Below are 20,663 nucleotides of genomic sequence, written 5' to 3'. Positions count from 1 at the left end.
CTGTCCAAGGATGACTTGTTGTCACCTGAGCCAACCTGTGTGACATGTACATGATCCATCCCAGTCCTGGGGGTCCTGCTGCTGGGCCAGTGGGGCTGCTCTTACTTGACCCGAGTTCTTTGGTGATGGCTAATGCGGTGACATTTCCCAGGATTGAAAGTGGACTCCACGGCAGGGAAGAGGAAGGAGAACTATATGAACAATAGATACCTCCTGTTCTTCACAGGGTATCTCTGGGCAAACCTTAAGCAAAACCCAACACACTCAAGAAATAGCCATCAGACATGTTGGGTTCTGGCTGACACACACAGGATTTGACTTTGTTCAGACCTGCAGCTCCAGCTGAGATGAGAGCTGTCAGCTGCCTTTGAGAACCGTGGTCATTGTATCTCTTCGAAATTGGGATTGAGTTGAAAATTAAAATACGAAAACGTTCCCTTTTCTCACAGACTTGTTTCCTAAGTCTTTCCCTCCCTTTGGTTCTTTCATTCACTTGAATGGTGAAGAATGATGGTAACTCCTCGTGTCCTTTCTTCATAAACGAAGTGATTTCACACATCGGTAGGGATTCAGCATTATGACTAGGTCAGGCTGTCACTTCCATGACTGAAGAATAAATGTCCACCCCTTTTCTCTAGCGTTGGTGTGTGTAGACCTCCTCCTGGGGAGAGACATACACTAGTTGTGTTGCTAATTAGCTTCCCAGGGCAGCCTGGGCGTTTATTTCCTCCTAGTTAGGGTTGCCTGATAAAGTACAGTGTGAATATGTGCCAAATATCGTACAGTAAAAAAAATAGTGATTTGTCTGAAATTCACATTTAATCGGGAATGTTGTTTGCGTCTTTGCTAAGTCTGGCTGCCTTGTTCATCCCTGTCCCTCTGTGTTACATGCATTTCCTGAATGTCTATCGCTGTTGTGATTTACTGAGGCTCTTGGTGCTGAGTGGATCTCAGCCTCCAGTGACCGAGCATCACATTAAATTTATTTGTTTATAAAATATTGAAGACGTTCACATGACTCAATAGGTACAAAAGGCTATTTGCTTAAAAAAAAAAAAGATCTCTGTTCCTGCCCTCTCCCTAGACATAAAAATTATTAATGACTTCTTGTATATTCTTCCAGAGGTAATTCATTCTCAAGCAAGTTCATATTTATATTCCTCCCCCACCCTATTCCATTTTTGAACAAATAGTAAATACCAAAATCACTATTTTGCGTTTTCTTTCTTCACCTAACAATAGGTCTTGCTATATAGCAGCGTGCAACGAGCTTTCTCTTTCTTCTTCACAAATGTGGGGTATTTCAAGATAGGGCAAGATTGGAATTTATTGAACCAGTTCCCTGCTCACAGAAGTTTGCTGATAACCAGTATTGTGCCCAGGAGCAACCTAGTGTGCTCATGATTTCGTAAGTGCCCAGGCATGTCTGCCAAGTAAATTCCCTGCAGTGGGGTCACTGGAAGTGGATAGTGCCACCTGCCCTGCACAGAGACTGTACCAACTTAGACTCATGACATTAGAAGGACTGAGAATGCCCACGTAGCCATATTCTCAACACAGGAGAGTAGGACGTTTTTTCCGTATATGACCATCTCGTAGGTGAAAACATGCTATGTTAGTTTTAATTTGTGTTCCCCTTTTTATTACTGACTTTGAGCATCTTTTGGGGTCTTTAAAATGGATTTATATTTTCCGTGTTCTGTCTATTGATAGACTTTTTCTATTGGATGGCTATTGATTTGAAGGCATTCTTGTTTATTAGGGAAATTATTTCTTTGTGATGAGAGTTGCAACTATTTTTTCCACTTTGTTGTTGACACTTTGACTTTATGGTGATGCTTCTATGAAAATTTTTATTTATCCGTATCTTTTATTAATGAATACAGTTCCTATTTTTTTTTCTGTTGTGAGTTCTGAATTCATATGCCTAGGTCTTCCTCACTCAGAGATTATATTCTCCCATAGTTTCTTTTCTTTCAAAAAATTTTTTATGTTTGTTTATTTTTGAGAGAGAGAGACAGAGTGTGAGCGGGTGAGGGGCAGAGAGAGAGGGAGACACAGAATCCGAAGCAGGTTCCAGGCTCTGAGCTGTCAGCACAGAGCCCAACGCAGGGCTCAAACCCACGAACTGCGAGATCATGACCTGAGCTGAAGTCAGACGCTGAATCGACTGAGCCACCCAGGCGCCCCTGTTTCTTTTCTTTAAAAAAACAAAACAAAACAGATTTGGGGCACCTGGGTGGCTCAGTCGGTTCGGCATTCGACTTCTGGTCAGGTCATGATCTCACGGTTCATTTGTGAGTTCAAGCTCTGTGTCGGGCTCTCTGCTGTCAGCACAGAGCCTGCTTCAGATCCTCTGTTCCCTTCTCTCAAAGGCCCTCCCCCATTTGGGCTCTCTCTCTCAAAAATAAACAGCTTTATTGGGATATAGTTCATATAAGCATACAATTCGCCAATTTAGACTGTACAATTCAGTGACTGTGTAGTCACACAGGTGTGCAACCTTCAGCATAGTCTAATTTATTTATTTATTTAAATTTATTTTTAACATTTATTTAGTTTTGAGAGACAGAGACAGAGCACGAGTGGGGAGGGGCAGAGAGAGAGGGAGACACAGAATCCAAAGCAGGCTCCAGGCTCCCGGCTGTCAGCACAGAGCCCGACGCAGGGCTCGAACCCACGAACTGTGAGATCATGACCTGAGCTGAAGTTGGACGCTCCACCGACTGAGCCACCCAGGCGCCCCACAGCATAGTCTATTTTAGAACTTCATTACCTCAGAGGAAATCCTGTGCACATCCAAATTCACTCACCATTTTATTCCACTCTTCCCCAGTCTAAGCCACCGGTGATTTGCTTTCTGTCTGTGTTCCATATAAATGGAATTGCATCATTTGTGGTCATTTCTGATTGGCTCTTTCATGTAGCATAATATTTTCATTTTTTAGCATAATGTTATCAAGATTCATCTACCTTATAGTATGGGTCAGTACTTCATTTCTTTTTATTGATGAATAATATTCCACTAACTGCTATGTCACATTATGTTATCCATTTTTCAGTTGGTGGACATTTGGGTTGTTTCTACTTTTTGACTATTGTGAATAATGCTTCTGTGGACACGCATGTACAGATTTTTAAGTGGACATAGGTTTTCATTTCTCTTGGATATATACATAGGAGTAGAAATGCTGGCTTATATGGTAAGTGTGTTTAACTGTTTGACTGTTTAACTGTTTAACTGACCAACTGTTTTCTAGAGTGGCTGCATCATTTTACATTGCTACCAGCAGTGTATGTAGGTTTCACTCTCTCCATATCCTCAGCAACATTTTTCATTGTTTGCCTTTTGGATATTAGGTGTGCTAGTGGGTGTGAAGTAGTATCTTCTTGTCCTTTGGATTTGCATTTCCCTGATAGCTAATGATGCTAAGCATGTTTCATGTGCTTATTGGCCGCTTGTATATTTTCTTTGGACAACTGTCTGTTCAGACCCTTGCCTATTTGAAAACTTATTTGTCTTTTTATTATTGAGCTGTAACAGTTCTTTATGCATTCTAGATATAGATATCTAATAGTAAGATAATATATTATGTGATTTACAAAAATTTTCATTCCATAAAATGGGTTGTCTTTTCACTTTTTTGTTGGTGTCTTTTCAATCCCAGATTTTAAATTATGATGTCCATTTTATCTATTTTTTTCTTTTGTTGTTTTTATTTTGCTGTCGTAATAAGAAACCTTTGTTTAACCCAAGGTCACAAAGATTTACCCCTGTGTTTCCTTCTAGTGAGTTTATAATTTTAGCTCTGACATTTCAGTTTTTGATCCATTTTGATTTAATTTTTGTATATGGTGTGAGGTAGAAGTCCAATTTCATTCTTTTGCATGTTGATACCTGGTCATTGTGGTACCATTTGTTGGAAAGACTGTTCTTTCCACAGTGGACTGTCCTGGTACCTTTGTCAAAAATCAATCCCATGGTTTGTTATAGTGCTTTTATGATTTTGGTTTTGTTTTTTTTTTTAAGTTTCTTTATTTTGAGAGAGCATGCCTGTGTGTGGGGAGGGGGAGGGGCAGAAAGAGAGGGAGAGAGAGAGAGAGAGAGAGAGAGAGAGAGACTCTCAAGTAGGCTCCGCACCAGCAGCACAGAACACAGGGGCTTGAACTAACCAACCATGAGCTTGTGACCTGAGCTGAAATCAAAAGTCATATGCTTAACTGTCTGAGCCACCCAGACACCCCAGTTTTGTTTTTTACATCAGGAACCTAGAGTAGTGTAAGGTATGAGGTAGGGATACAACTTTTTTTTCCCCCTCCAAATGGCTACCCATTTTTCCAGTATCATTTATTTAATAATTAATTTCTCTTCACACCTATACCATTCTCTTTTAATGACTGTCACTTCACAATATGTTTCACTGTCTGGTAGGACTAATTTCCCCTTAATTCTCTTCTCTTTCGGATGAGATTGGACATGGTCAGGGTTTATGGCCATAGAAGGCCTGACCCTGCTTAGCTTCTGAGATCAGAGTTCTCTTTCCAAAAAATTCTGGCCTCCCCTTCTTGTTATTTGTCCACGTGAATTTTATAATCAGTTTTGTCTAGTTTCCTATTCCCTCGATTGAAATTTCTGCCAGCATCATTTTTATTGGGAAGATGGAAATGTATAGATTAATTTAGGAAAAAGTGACCTATTTCTGATGTTGAGCCTATCTATCCATTCATGTTCATTCATGAATGGACATTCATTCATGTTTTTCTCCATTTATTTCTTGTGTTCCCCACAACTTCCCATTTTAAAGTTTTAAAAAGGGCAAATATCGTAGTGAATTCATTCCTACGTCTTCTGTTTTTTATTATTTTTGTTTGCTGTTGTTGCTATTTTATGGTATGTCATTTACGTTCTTTTCTTGTTGCCATATTCTCCCATTATTTCTTCTGATTAATGTGAATGGTAAAAATTCTAAGAAAAAGTAGACACAACTTAATCTTATGTTTAGTTTTTAAAATTAATCGTTTGCTCCTTGAGGTTTAACAATAGACAGGTATCTTCTTTGTTCACCGTGAGGGATTGCAAAGTTATTTGTCATGCATACCAGCAACCCTGTTTAATCCTATTTAATGTCACTTTAATGTTTTTAACTAAAATACTATGTCTTTATTTAAAATGGATGCTTACAATAAACTTTAACTTTTTTAAAACCTTAACTCATTAATGTTAGTAGGTGAGAAATTTGTAGGCCAGAAGTCAAAATACATCAACTTATGTTTTAAGATTGATCTCTTTCCTCAAGTTTATTCATTTAGTTAGAGGGAAAATATGCATATACCTGAAAAAGTTCATTGCCCGCATAAGAAAGCATATGCTAGCCGGCATGTAAGTGGTTTCAGAATTGATGGGCATATCAGCCACTTAAAACAATTACTAAGTTATCATAAAGTTTTGGTCTTATATAGCATTTGAAATCTCCTGATAAAGGTAATTCATATACTGGGACCCAGGAAATGGAGGCTGCCCCCTGGACCAGCCCACATCACAAATCTAATTGTAAATTACAGGAAACATCTGTCCAGGAGTTCTCACACAAATCACAATCCTCCAACTCAGCCTTGGCTAACTTACCTTACCCTAGAAAACAAGACCTGCTAGCCTTTGAAGGAGATGCCCAGCCTCCCAGCTAACCTCCCACCCCCTCGTGCCCTTTTACACATTGCTGCTTCCGATGCTCAATAAAACTCACTCTCGCTCAAAGTCTCTCAGGAAGAATGCTCCATTGCTTGTGAGGCACTGTATTCCTCCAATCCGTGGATTGTTTTCTCTTGATCTAAGGACCTCAAACTTACTGCTAAATTGCATTATTATTATTTTTAAGTTTATTTATTTATTTTGAGAGAGAGTGGGGGAGGGGCAGAGAGAGAGGAAGACAGAGAATCCCAAGCACGCTCCGTACTGTTAGCTTAGAGCTGGACTCGGGGCTCGATCTCATGAACCGTGAAATCGTGACCTGAGTTGAAATCAAGAGTCGGATGCCCAACCAACTGAGTCACCCAGGTGCCCCCAAACTGCATTATTTTTGTCATTTGAAATTCCACTGTGTGACTCACTATGTCTCTGCTGTGAACTTATCTGAACCTAAGCATTTTATAGCTTATAAGCTGAAAAACAAAAGTGACTGATGTCACTTATCAACTGAAAGGACATCTGGCTCCTTATGATGGAAAGTTCAAGATAGGAGGCAGCGGCTTAAATGAGATAAAAGTTTTATTTCCTCCTCAGAAAAACTCAAAAGGTTGGCAGCCCAGGGCGGCCCCCGTGCTCCGTGTCTCTGCTTGTTAGCGCTGGTTTGCATTCTCAAAGCTTCTTCATAGCTACAGATGGCTGCTGGGGCGCCAACCCTCGTGCTCTTTCTAGGCAGCAGGAAGAGGGAAAGAGGAGGAAGGCAAAAAAGAGCTTTCCCTGGAAGTCCTATCCAATGGGACTTTATACCTGATCCAGAAGAACTGAATCACATGACCTCAGTAAGCTACAGGTTGGTGGGGGCGGGGGGGGGGTTTGCAAATGGAGTCTTCTAGCTGGGTACCCTGATGCTCCAAATAACAACCTGAGTCTCATTACTAAGGAATAAGGGAATCATTTTCACTGCATGAGCCGTCTTGACCATGGTCACCTTCACCTTATCTTGAGCCTCTCTTTCTGCACCCTTGGCCCTCATCATCCCTTCCTTGTCCAGATCCTGGCACAAGAAGTGCTCCATTGGTGCTTATTGGATACATTTTTGTACTTGGCCCAGCTCTGGGCTCACCCCACTCCTGCATCTCATCCATTCTCCTATCTTGTCCCTGAGCCTTACTTATTCCATCTCTGAACTATCCAAAGAGAAAGATTGTGGGTGGGGTGAGGCTTCCAGGATGGTCTAGCGGTCACGGACGATAAGATACTCAGAGAAGGAATGAGGTTTAAGAACAAGATCAAGTCAGCAGTGTCGGGGTCAGAAATATCCATTCTAGGGGCACCTGGCTGGTTCAGTCAGTAGAGCATGGGACTCTTGATCTCAGGGCTGTGAGTTCAGGCCCCACATTGGGTGTAGAGATTACTTAGAAATAAAATCTTAAAAAAAAAAAAAAGCAAGAAATATCCATTCTATATACCTGTTTGTAATTTTAAAAAAGCTTCTGTGTTAGAATGACCTTGTCAAGATACCGAAGTCTTCTTTAAAAATGAAGATTATAATTGTATCTTATTAATGCAAAGGTAAGATGTGTTCCATTTAGAAAAAAGAAAGAAAATACAGGTAGGCAAGGAAGAGGAAAAAAATCATGAAATATTATTTTTAAGAGAAGTTTGAACTTGTGAAGCCTTACTTTAAACACACTATTTTATCATTCAAAAGCAACTCCACCTTTAATGGAAAAAGTTTTTGGAAGGTAGACAGGCTTTGTATGTGAATTCTTAATCGTTTTCTTCCCCTTCCGTGAAGACCTAAAACAACGAGAAGGTGGGCATAAGGCAAACAGCAGGAGAGGGCCTGGCTCCAGCCAGGAACTGAGGGTTCAGAGACTGACTGGGGAAGGTCTTGTTAAGGAGCCCGGACTGGAATGTGCTTACTTCGTAGAGCCGTAGGGGTGGATTGGGGCTGCTACAGAGAGAGCTTGAGATCTGACTCTGAAACTTGGTTTCCTTTCATTAAAATAGGAATAAGAGGAACTATTTCAGAGAGAGTTGTTACGGGCATCAAATAGAAAAATGTGTCAAAACGTGAATTAACCCACAAAGTACTACTTATGTATTTAAAAAAGCAAAACTTACAAACTGTTAGAGCCCAAACGACTTTTGATAACATCTGATCCACATGCCTGTTAATGTTGAAGAAGAGGAGATCCGTTGTTTGCTCATATAAATGTACTGAATAAAGAGAACCTTAAGAGTCACCTGGGGGGTTCAGTCACTTAGGTGTCCGACTCGTGATGTCGGCTCAGGTCATGATCTCTCAGTTCCTGAGTTGGAGCCCCACATCAGACCCCACACTGACAGCGTGGAACCTGCTTGGGAGTCTCTCTCTCCCCGTCTCTCTGCCCCTTCGCTGCTTGTGCACACACACCGTCTCTCAAAATAAATGAATAAACTTAAAAGAGAGAGAATCTTAACTATGATCTTAAGAATAGGAAACACTCTTGTTGCTGAGCACTGTAAGTTTGCACGGAGAAAATGACAATGAATTGCCGTCCAGCTACAGTATTGTTGTGGAAGCACGTTGTACAAGGGTAGCTGTCACAGCGCCAAGGGGTTGGAACTTTGGTACACGGTCCATTTGCCAAGCTGTGTGCCTTTGGAGTGGTGTCTGCCCAGATAGGTGCCTTTTCTTAATTTGGCCAGAGGTACCCAGCGTTATGGTAGGGGACTGGTCTTTATCCATGGGATTCTTGACCAACCGTCCCTGGCCGCCAGCAGCATTGCTGTTCTGGGGCAGCATCTTGGGCAGCTGACTGAATGCTATCACCGGAGACGCAGCTGTTCTCTTGCCTTTTGAGTAGAGAGTGGTCAGTTCCTGCAGATGGAAGATGGCCAGTCTACCCTTCTGTCCACTTGCCTCTCAAGTGGTGAGATGGCAGATTGTCTGTGGTACCAGGTGTTCTTCTGGGGTCTTAGGCAAGAAGCTTATGGGACTCTTAACTAAATGTTGACATTCTTTTTATTTTTTTGTCCCTAATGTTTTATTTTTGAGGCAGAGAGAGACAGAGCGTGAATGGGGGAGGGGCAGAGAGAGGAGGAGACACAGAATCCGAAGCAGGCTCCAGGCTCCGAGCTGTCAGCACAGAGCCGGACGTGGGGCTTGAACCCACATACCATGGGATCATGACCTGAGCCAAAGTCAGACGCTGAACCGACTGAGCCACCCAGGCGCCCCTAAATGTTGACATTCTTCACTTTGTCTTAGGGAAGTTAGTGTTCTGATGACCTCTGTTATTGTGACATCTAGAAGTGTTATAGCCACCTCCTGACTTTACCTTAGGTCACCTTCACTCCTTTCCAGTCTCTTAGTCCACAACAGCTCAATAACACTAGGCCCTTTGAGGCCCCCTTCCACCACCACCCCCCGTGACTGGCCCGTGATGGTTGTAGGGTGGGCAGCAGCCTTGTTCCAAGTCGTCAAGGACAGCTGTCAGTGAAGTTGAACAGGAGGCCTTCTTGTGATTTGTTTTCTGACGAAAACTCAAAAGCAAGGTCTGGTAGTTCCAAAAGTTCCCTTCCACAGAATCCTGTGTTCAATATTGTTTATAGGCTGCTTGTTCTTTCCAGTTGCCTCTCATAAAGTTAATTTGTTTATGAGGACCCACAAAATGGAGGCTGCCTCAGTGGCCCAGCCCATCACAAATCTAAACCTAAGTCACCCTGCACTTAGGGAAACATCTGTTCAAGAACACCTAATAAACCAATCGCAATCTTCAAACAGCTTTAGCAAGCTTACCTTATGCTAGAAAATAGTTCCTGCTAGCCTTAGGAGGAGTCTTCCCGTCTCTTAGCCAATCATGCCCTCTTCTCTTGTTGCCCATTCTAATGCCTGTAGGGGTGAAAAAAGTTTCTTTCTACCCTTCTAGTTTCTTTGGATGGTCTAATAATCAAATTGATATAAGGCAGATCAATAGGAGAAAACCTTATTTCATATGTATGGGAGCCCCATAAAAATATGAGACTCCAAAAGCAAGCCAGGTAGTTAAAACTTATATAACATCCTGAGGTAAGGAAAGGGGTAGGGGTTTAGGGACACAATGGGGGAGAAAGGCCATTTACAGGAAAGGAGAAGGGGCTATCTGGAAAACAAAGGTTGCCCTCTCATACAGATACGTTTCTTAGGTAAAAAGCTATCTCTGGTAATAGCTCTCTTCCTCATAGAGGCTCCTTTTCCAAAGTAAATATAGGCGGCTGAGGAGGAAGTAAAGAGCTTTTCGTGAATCTGCTAGGTATTGATCACCTTTAGCTCAAAATAATCCTCATGCCAAAGTGGCATTTTTTGGGGTGACAGGTTCTGCTCCCCTTAATTCTCTTTTTTTTTCAATATATGAAATTTATTGTCAAATTGGTTTCCATACAACACCCAGTGCTCATCCCAAAAGGTGCCCTCCTCAATACCCATCACCCACCCTCCCCTCCCTCTCACCCCCCATCAACCCTCAGTTCTCAGTTTTTAAGAGTCTCTTATGCTTTGGTTCTCTCCCACTCTAACTTCTTTTTTTTTTCCTTTCCCTCCCCCATGGGTTTCTGTTAAGTTTCTCAGGATCCACATAAGAGTGAAAACATATGGTATCTGTCTTTCTCTGTATGGCTTCTTTCACTTAGCATCACACTCTCCAGTTCCATCCACGTTGCTACAAAGGGCCATATTTCATTCTTTCTCATTGCCACGTAGTACTCCATTGTGTATATAAACCACAATTTCTTTCTCCATTCATCAGTTGATGGACATTTAGGCTCTTTCCACAATTTGGCTATTGTTGAGAGTGCTGCTATAAACATTGGGGTACAAGTGCCCCTCTGCCTCAGTACTCCTGTATCCCTTGGGTAAATTACTAGCAGTGCTATTGCTGGGTCATAGGGTAGGTCTATTTTTAATTTTTTGAGGAACCTCCACACTGTTTTCCAGAGTGGCTGCACCAATTTGCATTCCCACCAACAGTGCAAGAGGGTTCCCGTTTCTCCACATCCTCTCCAGCGTCTATAGTCTCCTGATTTGTTCATTTTGGCCACTCTGACTGGCGTGAGGTGATATCTGAGTGTGGTTTTGATTTGTATTTCCCTGATAAGGAGCGACGTTGAGCATCTTTTCGTGTGCCTGTTGGCCATCCGGATGTCTTCTTTAGAGAAGTGTCTATTCATGTTTTCTGCCCATTTCTTCACTGGGTTATTTGTTTTTCGGGTGTGGAGTTTGGTGAGCTCTTTATAGATTTTGGATACTAGCCCTTTGTCCGAGATGTCATTTGCAAATATCTTTTCCCATTTCGTTGGTTGCCTTTTAGTTCTGTTGATTGTTTCCTTTGCTGTGCAGAAGCTTTTTATCTTCATAAGGTCTCAGTAGTTCATTTTTGCTTTTAATTCCCTTGCCTTTGGGGATGTGTCAAGTAAGAAATTGCTACGACTGAGGTCAGAGAGGTCTCTTCCTGCTTTCTCCTCTAGCGTTTTGATGGTTTCCTGTCTCACATTCAGGTCCTTTATCCAGTTTGAGTTTATTTTTGTGAATGGTGTGAGAAAGTGGTCTAGTTTCAACCTTCTGCATGTTGCTGTCCAGTTCTCCCAGCACCATTTGTTAAAGAGACTGTCTTTTTTCCATTGGATGTTCTTTCCTGCTTTGTCAAAGATGAGCTGGACATACGTTTGTGGGTCTAGTTGTGGGGGTTTCTATTCTATTCCATTGGTCTATGTGTCTGTTTTTGTGCCAATACCATACTGTCTTGATGATTACAGCTTTGTAGTAGAGGCTAAAGTCTGGGATTGTGATGCCTCCTGCTTTGTCTTCTTCTTCAAAATTACTTTGGCTATTCAGGGCTTTTTTTGGTTCCATATGAATTTTAGGATTGCTTGTTCTAGCTTCAAAAAGAATGCTGGTGCAATTTTGATTGGGATTGCATTGAATGTGTAGATAGCTTTGGGTAGTATTGACATTTTGACAATATTAATTCTTCCAACCCATGAGCACGGAATGTTTTTCCATTTCTTTATATCTTCTTCAATTTCCTTCATAAGCTTTCTATAGTTTTCAGCATACAGATCTTTTACATCTTTGATTAGATTTATTCCTAGGTATTTTATGCTTCTTGGTGCAACTGTGAATGTCAGTTTCTTTATTTGTCTTTCTTTTGCTTCATTATTAGTGTATAAGAATGCAACTGATTTCTGTACATTGATTTTGTATCCTGCGACTTTGCTGAATTCATGTATTAGTTCTAGCGGACTTTTGGTGGAGTCTATCGGGTTTTCCATGTATAATATCATGTCATCTGCAAAAAGTGAAAGCTTAACTTCATCTTTGCCAATTTTGATGCCTTTGATTTCCTTTTGTTGTCTGATTGCTGATGCTAGCACTTCAACACTATGGTAAATAACAGCAGTGAGAGTGGACATCCCTGTCTTGTTCCTGATCTCAGGGAAAAAGCTCTCAGTTTTTCCCCATTGAGGATGATGTTAGCTGTGGGCTTTTCATAAATGGCTTTTATGATGTTTAAGTATGTTCCTTCTATCCCGACTTTTTCAAGGGTTTTTATTAAGAAAGGTTGCTGAATTTTGTCAGATGCCTTTTCTGCATTGATTGACAGGATCTTATGGTTCTTATCTTTTCTTTTATTAATGTGATGTATCACATTGATTGATTTGCGAATGTTGAACCAGCCCTGCATCCCAGGAATGAATCCCACTCGATCATGGTGTATAATTCCTTTTATATGCTGTTGAATTCGATTTGCTAGTATCTTATTGAGAATTTTTGCATCCATATTCATCAGGGATATTGGCCTGTAGTTCTCTTTTTTTTACTGGGTCTCTGTCTGGTTTAGGAATCAAAGTAATACTGCCTTCATAGAATGAGTCTGGAAGTTTTCCTTCCCTTTCTATTTTTTGGAATAGCTTGAGAAGGATGGGTATTATGTCTGCTTTAAACATCTGGTAGAACTCCCCTGGGAAGCCATCTGGTCCTGGACTCTTATTTGCTGGGAGATTTTTGATAACTGATTCAATTTCTTTGCTGGTTATGGGTCTGTTCAAGCTTTCTATTTCCTCCTGATTGAGTTTTGGAAGTGTGTGGGTGTTTAGGAATTTGTCCATTTCTTCCAGGTTGTCCAGTTTGTTGGCATATAATTTTTCATAGTATTCCCTGATAATTGCTTGTATCTCTGAGGGATTGGTTGTAATAATTCCATTTTCACTTATGATTTTATCTATTTGGGTCATCTCCCTTTTCTTTTTGAGAAGCCTGGCTAGAGGTTTATCAATTGTGTTTATTTTTTCAAAAAACCAACTCTTGGTTTCGTTGATCTGCTCTACAGTTTTTTTTAGATTCTATATTGTTTATTTCTGCTCTGATCTTTATTATTTCTCTTTTTCTGCTGGATTTAGGCTGTCTTTGCTGTTCTGCTTCTATTTCCTTTAGGTGTGCTGTTAGATCTTGTATTTGGGATTTTTCTTGTTTCTGGAGGTAGGCCTGGATTGCAATGTATTTTCCTCTCAGGACTGCCTTTGCTGCATCGCAAAGCGTTTGGATTGTTGTATTTTCATTCTCGTTTGTTTCCATATATTTTTTAATTTCTTCTCTAATTGCCTGGTTGACCCACTCATTCTTTAGTAGGGTGTTCTTTAACCTCCATGCTCTTGGAGATTTTCCAGACTTTTTCCTTTGGTTGATTTCAAGCTTCATCACATTGTGGTCTGAAAGTATGCATGGTATGATCTCAATTCTTGTATACTTATGAAGGGCTGTTTTGTGACCCAGTATGTGATCTATCTTGGAGAATGTTCCATGTGCACTTGAGAAGAAAGTATATTCTGTTCCTTTGGGATGGAGAGTTCTAAATATATCTGTCAAGTCCATCTGATCCAATGTATCATTCAGGTCCCTTGTTTCTTTATTGACCGTGTGTCTAGATGATCTGTCCATTTCTGTAAGTGGAGTGTTAAAGTCCCCTGCAATTACCACATTCTTATCAATAAGGTTGCTTATGTTTGTGAGTAATTGTTTTATATATTTGGGGGCTCCCATATTCGGCACATAGACATTTATAATTGTTAGCTCTTCCTGATGGATAGACCCTGTAATTATTATATAATGCCCTTCTTCATCTCTTGTTACAGCCTTTAATTTAAAGTCTAGTTTGTCTGATATAAGTATGGCTACTCCAGCTTTCTTTTGACTTCCAGTGGCATGACAAATAGTTCTCCATCCCCTCACTCTCAATCTGAAGGTGTCCTCAGGTCTAAAATGAGCCTCTTGTAGACAGCAAATAGATAGGTCTTGTTTTTTTTATCCATTCTGATACCCTATGTCTTTTGGTTGGCGCATTTAGTCCATTTATGTTCAGTGTTATTATAGAAAGATATGGGTTTAGAGTCATTGTGATGTCTGTAGGTTTCATGCTTGTAGCAATGTCTCTGGTACTTTGTCTCACAGGATCCCCCTTAGGATCTCTTGTAGGGCTGGTTTAGTGGTGACGAATTCCTTCAGTTTTTGTTTGTTTGGGAAGACCTTTATCTCTCCTTCTATTCTAAATGACAGACTTGCTGGATGAAGGATTCTCGGCTGCATATTTTTTCTGTTCATCACATGGAAGATCTCCTGCCATTCCTTTGTGGCCTGCCAAGTTTCAGCAGAGAGATGGGTCACGAGTCTTATCGGTCTCCCTTTATATGTTAGAGCACATTTATCCCTAGCTGCTTTCAGAAGTTTCTCTTTATCCTTGTATTTTGCCAGTTTCACTATGATATGTTGTGCAAGTTACGTCTGAAGGGAGTTCTCTGTGCCTCTTGGATTTCAATGCCTTTTTCCTTCCCCAGATCAGGGAAGTTCTCAGCTATTATTTCTTCAAGTACACCTTCAGCACCTTTCCCTCTCTCTTCCTCCTCTGGGATACCAATTATGTGTAGATTATTTCTCTTTAGCGCATCACTTAGTTCTCTAATTTTCCCCTCATACTCCTGGATTTTTTTATCTCTCTTTTTCTCAGCTTCCTCTTTTTCCATAATTTTATCTTCTAGTTCACCTATTCTCTCCTCTGCCTCTTCAATCCGAGCCGTGGTCATTTCCATTTTATTTTGCAGCTCGGTTATAGCATTTTTTAGCTCCTCCTGACTGTCCCTTAGTCCCTTGGTCTCTGTAGCAATAGATTCTCTGCTGTCCTCTATACTGTTTTCAAGCCCAGTGATTAATTTTATGACTATTATTCTAAATGGACTTTCTGTTATATTGTTTAAATCCTTTTTGATCAGTTCGTTAGCTGTCGTTATTTCCTGGAGATTCTTTTGAGGGGAATTCTTCCGTTTCGTCATTTTGGATAGTCCTGGAGTGGTGCCCAACTGAGGGGCACTTCCCCTGTGCTGTCTTGAATACCTTGCACTGCCAGCCTTGTGGTGCTGGGGATCTGGCGTATTAGCTGGGGTGGATAGGCAAGGTGCACAGGGGCGGGAGGGGCAGGTTCAGCTCGCTTCTCCTTCGGTGATCTGCTTCGGGAGGGAGTCATCTTCGGGAGGGAGTCAGACCCGCCGCTGGAGGGATGGATCCGCAGAAGCACAGCGTTCGTTGTTTGCATCATGCGAGCCAGTTCCCTGGCAGGAACCGGTTCCCTTTGGGATTTTGGCTGGGGGATGGGCGAGGGAGATGGCGCTGGCGAGCGCCTTTGTTCCCCGCCAAGCTGCGCTCTGTCGTCCAGGGCTCAACAACTCTCCCTCCCGTCTTCCTCCAGCCCTCCCGTTCTCCGAGCAGAGCTGTTAGCTTATAACCTTCCAGATGTCAAGTCCCGCTGGTTGTCGGAACACACTCCGTCCGGCCCCTCCGCTTTTGCCAGCCAGACTCGGGGGCTCTGCTTGTCCGGTGGGCCGCCCCTCCGCCCCGGCTCCCTCCCGCCAGTCCGTGGAGCGCGCACCGCCTCGCCGCCCTTCCTACCCTCTTCCGTGGGCCTCTCGTCTGCGCTTGGCTCCTGAGACTCCGTTCTGCTGGTCTTCTGGCGATTTTCTGGGTTATTTAGGCAGGTGTGGGTGGAATCTAAGTGACCAGCAGGATGCGGTGAGCCCAGCGTCCTCCTACGCCGCCCTCTTCCCGAAAGCCCCCCTTCATTCTCTGTTAAACTTGCTCTTGCCCCAAATCCCTCGGGAAGAGTGCTCCAGGGCCTGTGAGGCACTAAATGGCCCCCAGTCCATGGATTGTTTTCCCTTGAATAAAGGACATCAAGTTTATTTTGAAATTGTTGTAGTTTCGTCATTCGTATCTCTCACCTTCCTTAGATTACCACATCATTGAATGACTGGCTGCAGAGGCCAGTGTCCAGGTGTGACCCATTCTTTGTTATCCCTCGTCCTACGCTCATGAATTTCTAACGGTACTGGGTTGCTTCTAGAAAAGGTGGTGGGCGGAGGGAAGACGAAGAGTCTTGTGTTCTCACAAAAGGCTGAGTGTATTTGTGAATAGTGAGGAAAGGAAGGTGTGGGTGGGGAAAGGGTGGTGTAGACTGGAAGTCCAATGTCGTTCACAGGAACATAGCAACTTGCAACCCACAGCAGGGTTCTGACACGCTCATTAGGAAGCCCTTACCCATGTGTGCTTACCCGCGGGGGATTTGTTATGTACTTGAAATAACAAATACTTGGGAGTCTAGACCTCCTAGTCAGCTAGTCCTCTTGTTCAACCATAGACCCCAACAGTTAAAACCGGGCATAGACAAGACCCCTTAACTTGTGCTCTGCCTGGAACCCATTCTTACTTCTGAGGCATTGGCGATGTTTTGCAATGACCAGAACGTTCCACCTGCCAGGCCAGAAAAGCCCTGGTAGTGGTGGGAGGATGCCTAGAAGACCATACCCCACAGGTCCCCTTCCCTGCCCATGGTTGTGTGCTGAGTATCTACTGACTCCCAGCCATGATCACGTGCTCTCTGCCTGCTCTCTTGCGTGTCCCCCTGAACCTCTCCCTATAAAACTCCTGGTGTCCATCTTGCCAGCAGAGAGGTCAGTTGTTAAGGCTTGAGCCTGCCACCTCCCCCAAAGTAAATCTCTCCCGTTCTCTTTTCCAGGCCCTCCTCTCTTGGGTTATTGGCTCCTCTTACAACGAGTTTATCTGACTTTGTTCTGCAGTTGTGCTTTCCATTTGTCCAGCCCCCTCGGGATTCCCGGTGGGGGAACAGTTGGCTGACGCATCACACCAGGGCTCACCCGTTCGTTTCCTGAGTTAGTGATAACCGGTAACACTAGAACTGGTTTTTCAGTCTTGGGCAAGTCAGTGAACTTTCCTGAGCTTCAATTTCATCATTTTTAAAGCAGAGATAATAATATTGCCTGGGCTGTTATGAAGATCACACTGAAGAAAGTGCCAGACAAAGATAAAGTTTCAATGTTCGTTGACTCTAAGACAGCAGCGATTATAAGATGCATCATTTTTTAAAATAACACTAAGGAAGAATAAGCTCCTGTCTGTTACACACAGCACAGCAGTTTCTTGTCATTTAGAAAATTTCTGCACGTTGAAATAGATTTATTTAGGCAGACTGTTTTGTATCATAAATCATTCTTGCGCATTTATAAAAAGGAACTGTAAGCGAGTAGAAATTAAGGCATTCTTAACTTTCCTCACCATCTTGACCCACTTCTGCGGTATCACTTGTCAAGCTAGTTAGTGCCAAATTTCCCCCATACAGTATTGCCTGTGTACCATCATGAGCGTTTGGGGATGCAATATTTCTTCTTTTGTTTTTAATTTTTTTAATGTTTATTTATTTTGGAGAGAGAGAGACAGAGTGCGAGTGGGAGAGGGACAGAGACAGAGGGAGCCACAGAATCCGAAGCAGGCTCCAGGCTCTGAGCTGTCAGCACAGAGCCTGATGGGGGCTTGAACTCCCGGACCTCAAGATCATGACTTGAGCCGAAGTTGGACGCTTAGCCGACTGAGCCACCCAGGCACCCCAGGGATGCAATATTTCTTAAAAGAATGTTTCATATTATCTTTCTTCCAAGCCTTTGAGACCAGTTCTGCATTATCAACACACACACACAAGCAGTGGCATCTGTCTCCTGTCCAGTGCTTGGCTATCTTAAGACATCTTGATTTCAGGGATGGTACACGTATGGAAATGCTTACCTGTTAGAACTGATGAAATATAGTAGTATGATTTCATATTATTTCATAGGTTTGGGCTTGTAAGGGGAGAAAGTGTTGTGGAGGAAGAATCCTCTGTCCTTTAAGGTCCTTCTAGCTAGACCAAGAATCAAATTGACATGAGACAGAGTAACAGGAAGAAGTCAAACTGAATAGTGTATGTACATGTGGGGAATCCACACAGAAGGGGAAATTCCAAAGACAGTCAGGCAATAATATTCAGCTTATATGAGCTGAGGGGAGGAGGGGGGGGTCTGAGGATACCACGGGGAGCAAGACCATTAGCAGGAGGGTGAAGGAAGGTGTTTGGAAAACACAGGTGCCTTGTTACATAGAGAAGTTTCTTAGGCAAAGAGGAATCTTTGTTAATAGCTCTCGTCCTGGTACAAGCAGGCATTTGAGGAGAGATAAAGAGCTTTTCCGGGATCTGCTGGGTTTGGATTGCTTTTAACTCAAAATAATGTTCATGGCACAGTGGCCCATTTGGGGGCTGCCTGCCGTTGGCCCCTATCAGAGCATGAAACCCTCTGCCTCTTCTTAGGAACTGTTCTTGCTGTTTGAACAGAATTGGGGTGGATCGTTTGCCTGGGATAGGGCCCTATGGTGTTAACAGGGCAGGCTTCCCACTGACATGAATAAACGATAGAAGTAATTTTGTATGTTTCCTCATCTGCCTATTCTTTTTCTTCCTTCTTGTCTGCTTTCTGATTTTCCTTTGAGGTTCCTGAGGCCGAATCTGGTTCCTAGGAAACATCAAAGGGAGCCTGCACCAGAGGCCTCTCAGGATGTGCCCGGAAGCCTGCGTCCATCCACTGTGTGGGATGGAATGATACCCCCCATGAGTGTGCTGTCTCCGTTGCTGTTTCTGGTGACCGTCGCAGGTAGGAAGCCATTCCCTTGGAGCCGCTAGCATCACACAGAAGCTTCCTGTCTTTGGCTTAAACAACTCAGATCAGCACGGAATGCAGGGGCTCTGTGTTTGCTTTGCAACAGAATCATTTGGCCAAAGGCAGGAAGGCAGCCCTCACGCACGCGTGGTTTTCTGGAAACAGGAATTTAAATAGTTTTTTATTGTCATGACTATTTTTGAAAAAATAAAGTTCCATTTCATGTACACTAGGAAAACTTTATATATTTATTTAAAATAATCACAATAGGTGATGTTTTTGGAGAGCAAATGACCACACTCTCTTTTATCCTAAATCTTTATTTTCATATATTCTGCTTGCCTACTGTGGACTCACTCATGATATGAAGTCACTGTTGAGCAGCAATTATTCTGTTAACCCACATGTTGGCTAGGCCAGCTAGGGCCCCTTTGAATTTACCAAGGACTGAGGGCAGAGCTATGGCCAGGGAAACCGATTTTATGTCCGGAGTTTATCAAAGTGTGGTGAAGCCATAATAAGGCTTACCTGGGTTAAAAAAAAGTAATTTTTTTTTTTTCAATTGAGTAAATGTAAAGATCTGATTAGCCTTGTTCGAGGCTTCACGAATTGGGCAGAAGGCTTCTAGCAGACCGAAGGAAGCTCTAAGGGGCTGTACAGAATGGAAGGACTTTATAGGCAGAAGGAGGTGAGATCACCTTCCCTTGGGGGAAGTCAGGGAATCTTATCATGCAGATGACCTCACTAGTGGGATCAGGACGTTCCAGACCGATTGGTTTAAAATTACACTCAATGGAAGAGGCTGAATCTGCAGTTAAATTAGGTAGTTAGTCTCAGTGGGTCTTAACATAAGTGACTCCATTTGGGGCCTGTTTCTTTTCAACACCAAGAGTGACCCTTGTTAAAATACAGCTTTGGGGCACCTGTTAGGCTCAGTTGGTTAACGATTTTGGCCGAATCGTTGATTTCGGCTCAGGTCACCATCTCATGGTTTGTGGGATTGAGCCCCGTGGGCTCTGTGCTGACAGGGCAGGGCCTGCTTGGGATGCTCTCTCTCCCTCTCTATCTCTTTCCTTCCCCCTCTTGCATGCACTCTCAAGATAAATAAACTTAAATTTAAAAAAAATGTTTTATCTGCATCCAGACCTATTGAACTAGAATGCCTAGAGGGTGTGGCTCAAGGGTTTGAAGCAGCTTGCTTGCTTGCTTATTTAAAAGTTTATTTATTTTGAGAGAGAAAGAGCACAAGCAGGAGAGGGACAGAGAGAGAGAGAGAGAGAGAGAGAGAGAGAGAGAGAGAGAATCCCAAGCAGGCTCTGCACTGTCAGCACAGAGCTTGACATGAGGCCCAAACTCATGAGCCGTGAGATCATGATCTGAGCTGAAGTTGGACACTTACCAGACTGAGCCACCGAGGTGCCCCATGAAGCAGCTGACTTATTACGAGCACTGTTGTAGAGTATGTAGGGGCTACTGCAGGAAGTGCTACCACTGGAAGAGCCCTGTCATTCCTCATAGATTACTAATGTTTAGGCACTCTTTTTTTTTCTCACAAATCCCCACTTTTGCATTCCTCTTTGTCTTTTTCTTGTGATTCTTCCATTAATTTAAAATTCCTGTGTTCCTGAGCCCCCATAATGTTATTTGCAGTTTGCCGGTCTTCCCTCTCTATCCTCTGTACCTTTGACAAAATGCTGATGATGATTTCATTGATTTGTCAACCATCATGGGGTTCCTACTTCCATCACAGATCGGGCTGGGACTGTGGAGAACATAGGAACATGGGAGAGTGTTCTCTGGTCTCTTCGCGAGCTGTGTTGAGTGAGTCTTCTAGAGTCTGAAGTAATTATGGCAACTTGGCCTCAAGGAAGAATGGTTAGTTGCTGGAAACCTTTTCAAACTTCTTTATTTAGCATTAAGATCTCTGCAGAAG

At 42.7% G+C, this 20,663-nt stretch overlaps 1 protein-coding gene across 1 annotated transcript in view; it reads left to right on the top strand.

Annotated features, from left to right (window-relative positions):
• Positions 1-20,663, top strand: part of KIAA0319 (KIAA0319 ortholog) — a 119,024-nt gene that overhangs the window by 28,204 nt on the left and 70,157 nt on the right. The window contains 1 exon segment of the mRNA XM_053223407.1: positions 18,564-18,724. Coding sequence (XP_053079382.1) covers positions 18,670-18,724 — 55 coding nt within the window. The 5' untranslated portion in view covers positions 18,564-18,669.

Source organism: Acinonyx jubatus, chromosome B2, assembly GCF_027475565.1.
Source record: "Acinonyx jubatus isolate Ajub_Pintada_27869175 chromosome B2, VMU_Ajub_asm_v1.0, whole genome shotgun sequence".
NCBI lineage: Eukaryota > Metazoa > Chordata > Mammalia > Carnivora > Felidae > Acinonyx > Acinonyx jubatus.
Note: the sequence above shows the minus strand (reverse complement) of the source record. Positions and strands in the feature narration are given on the sequence as shown.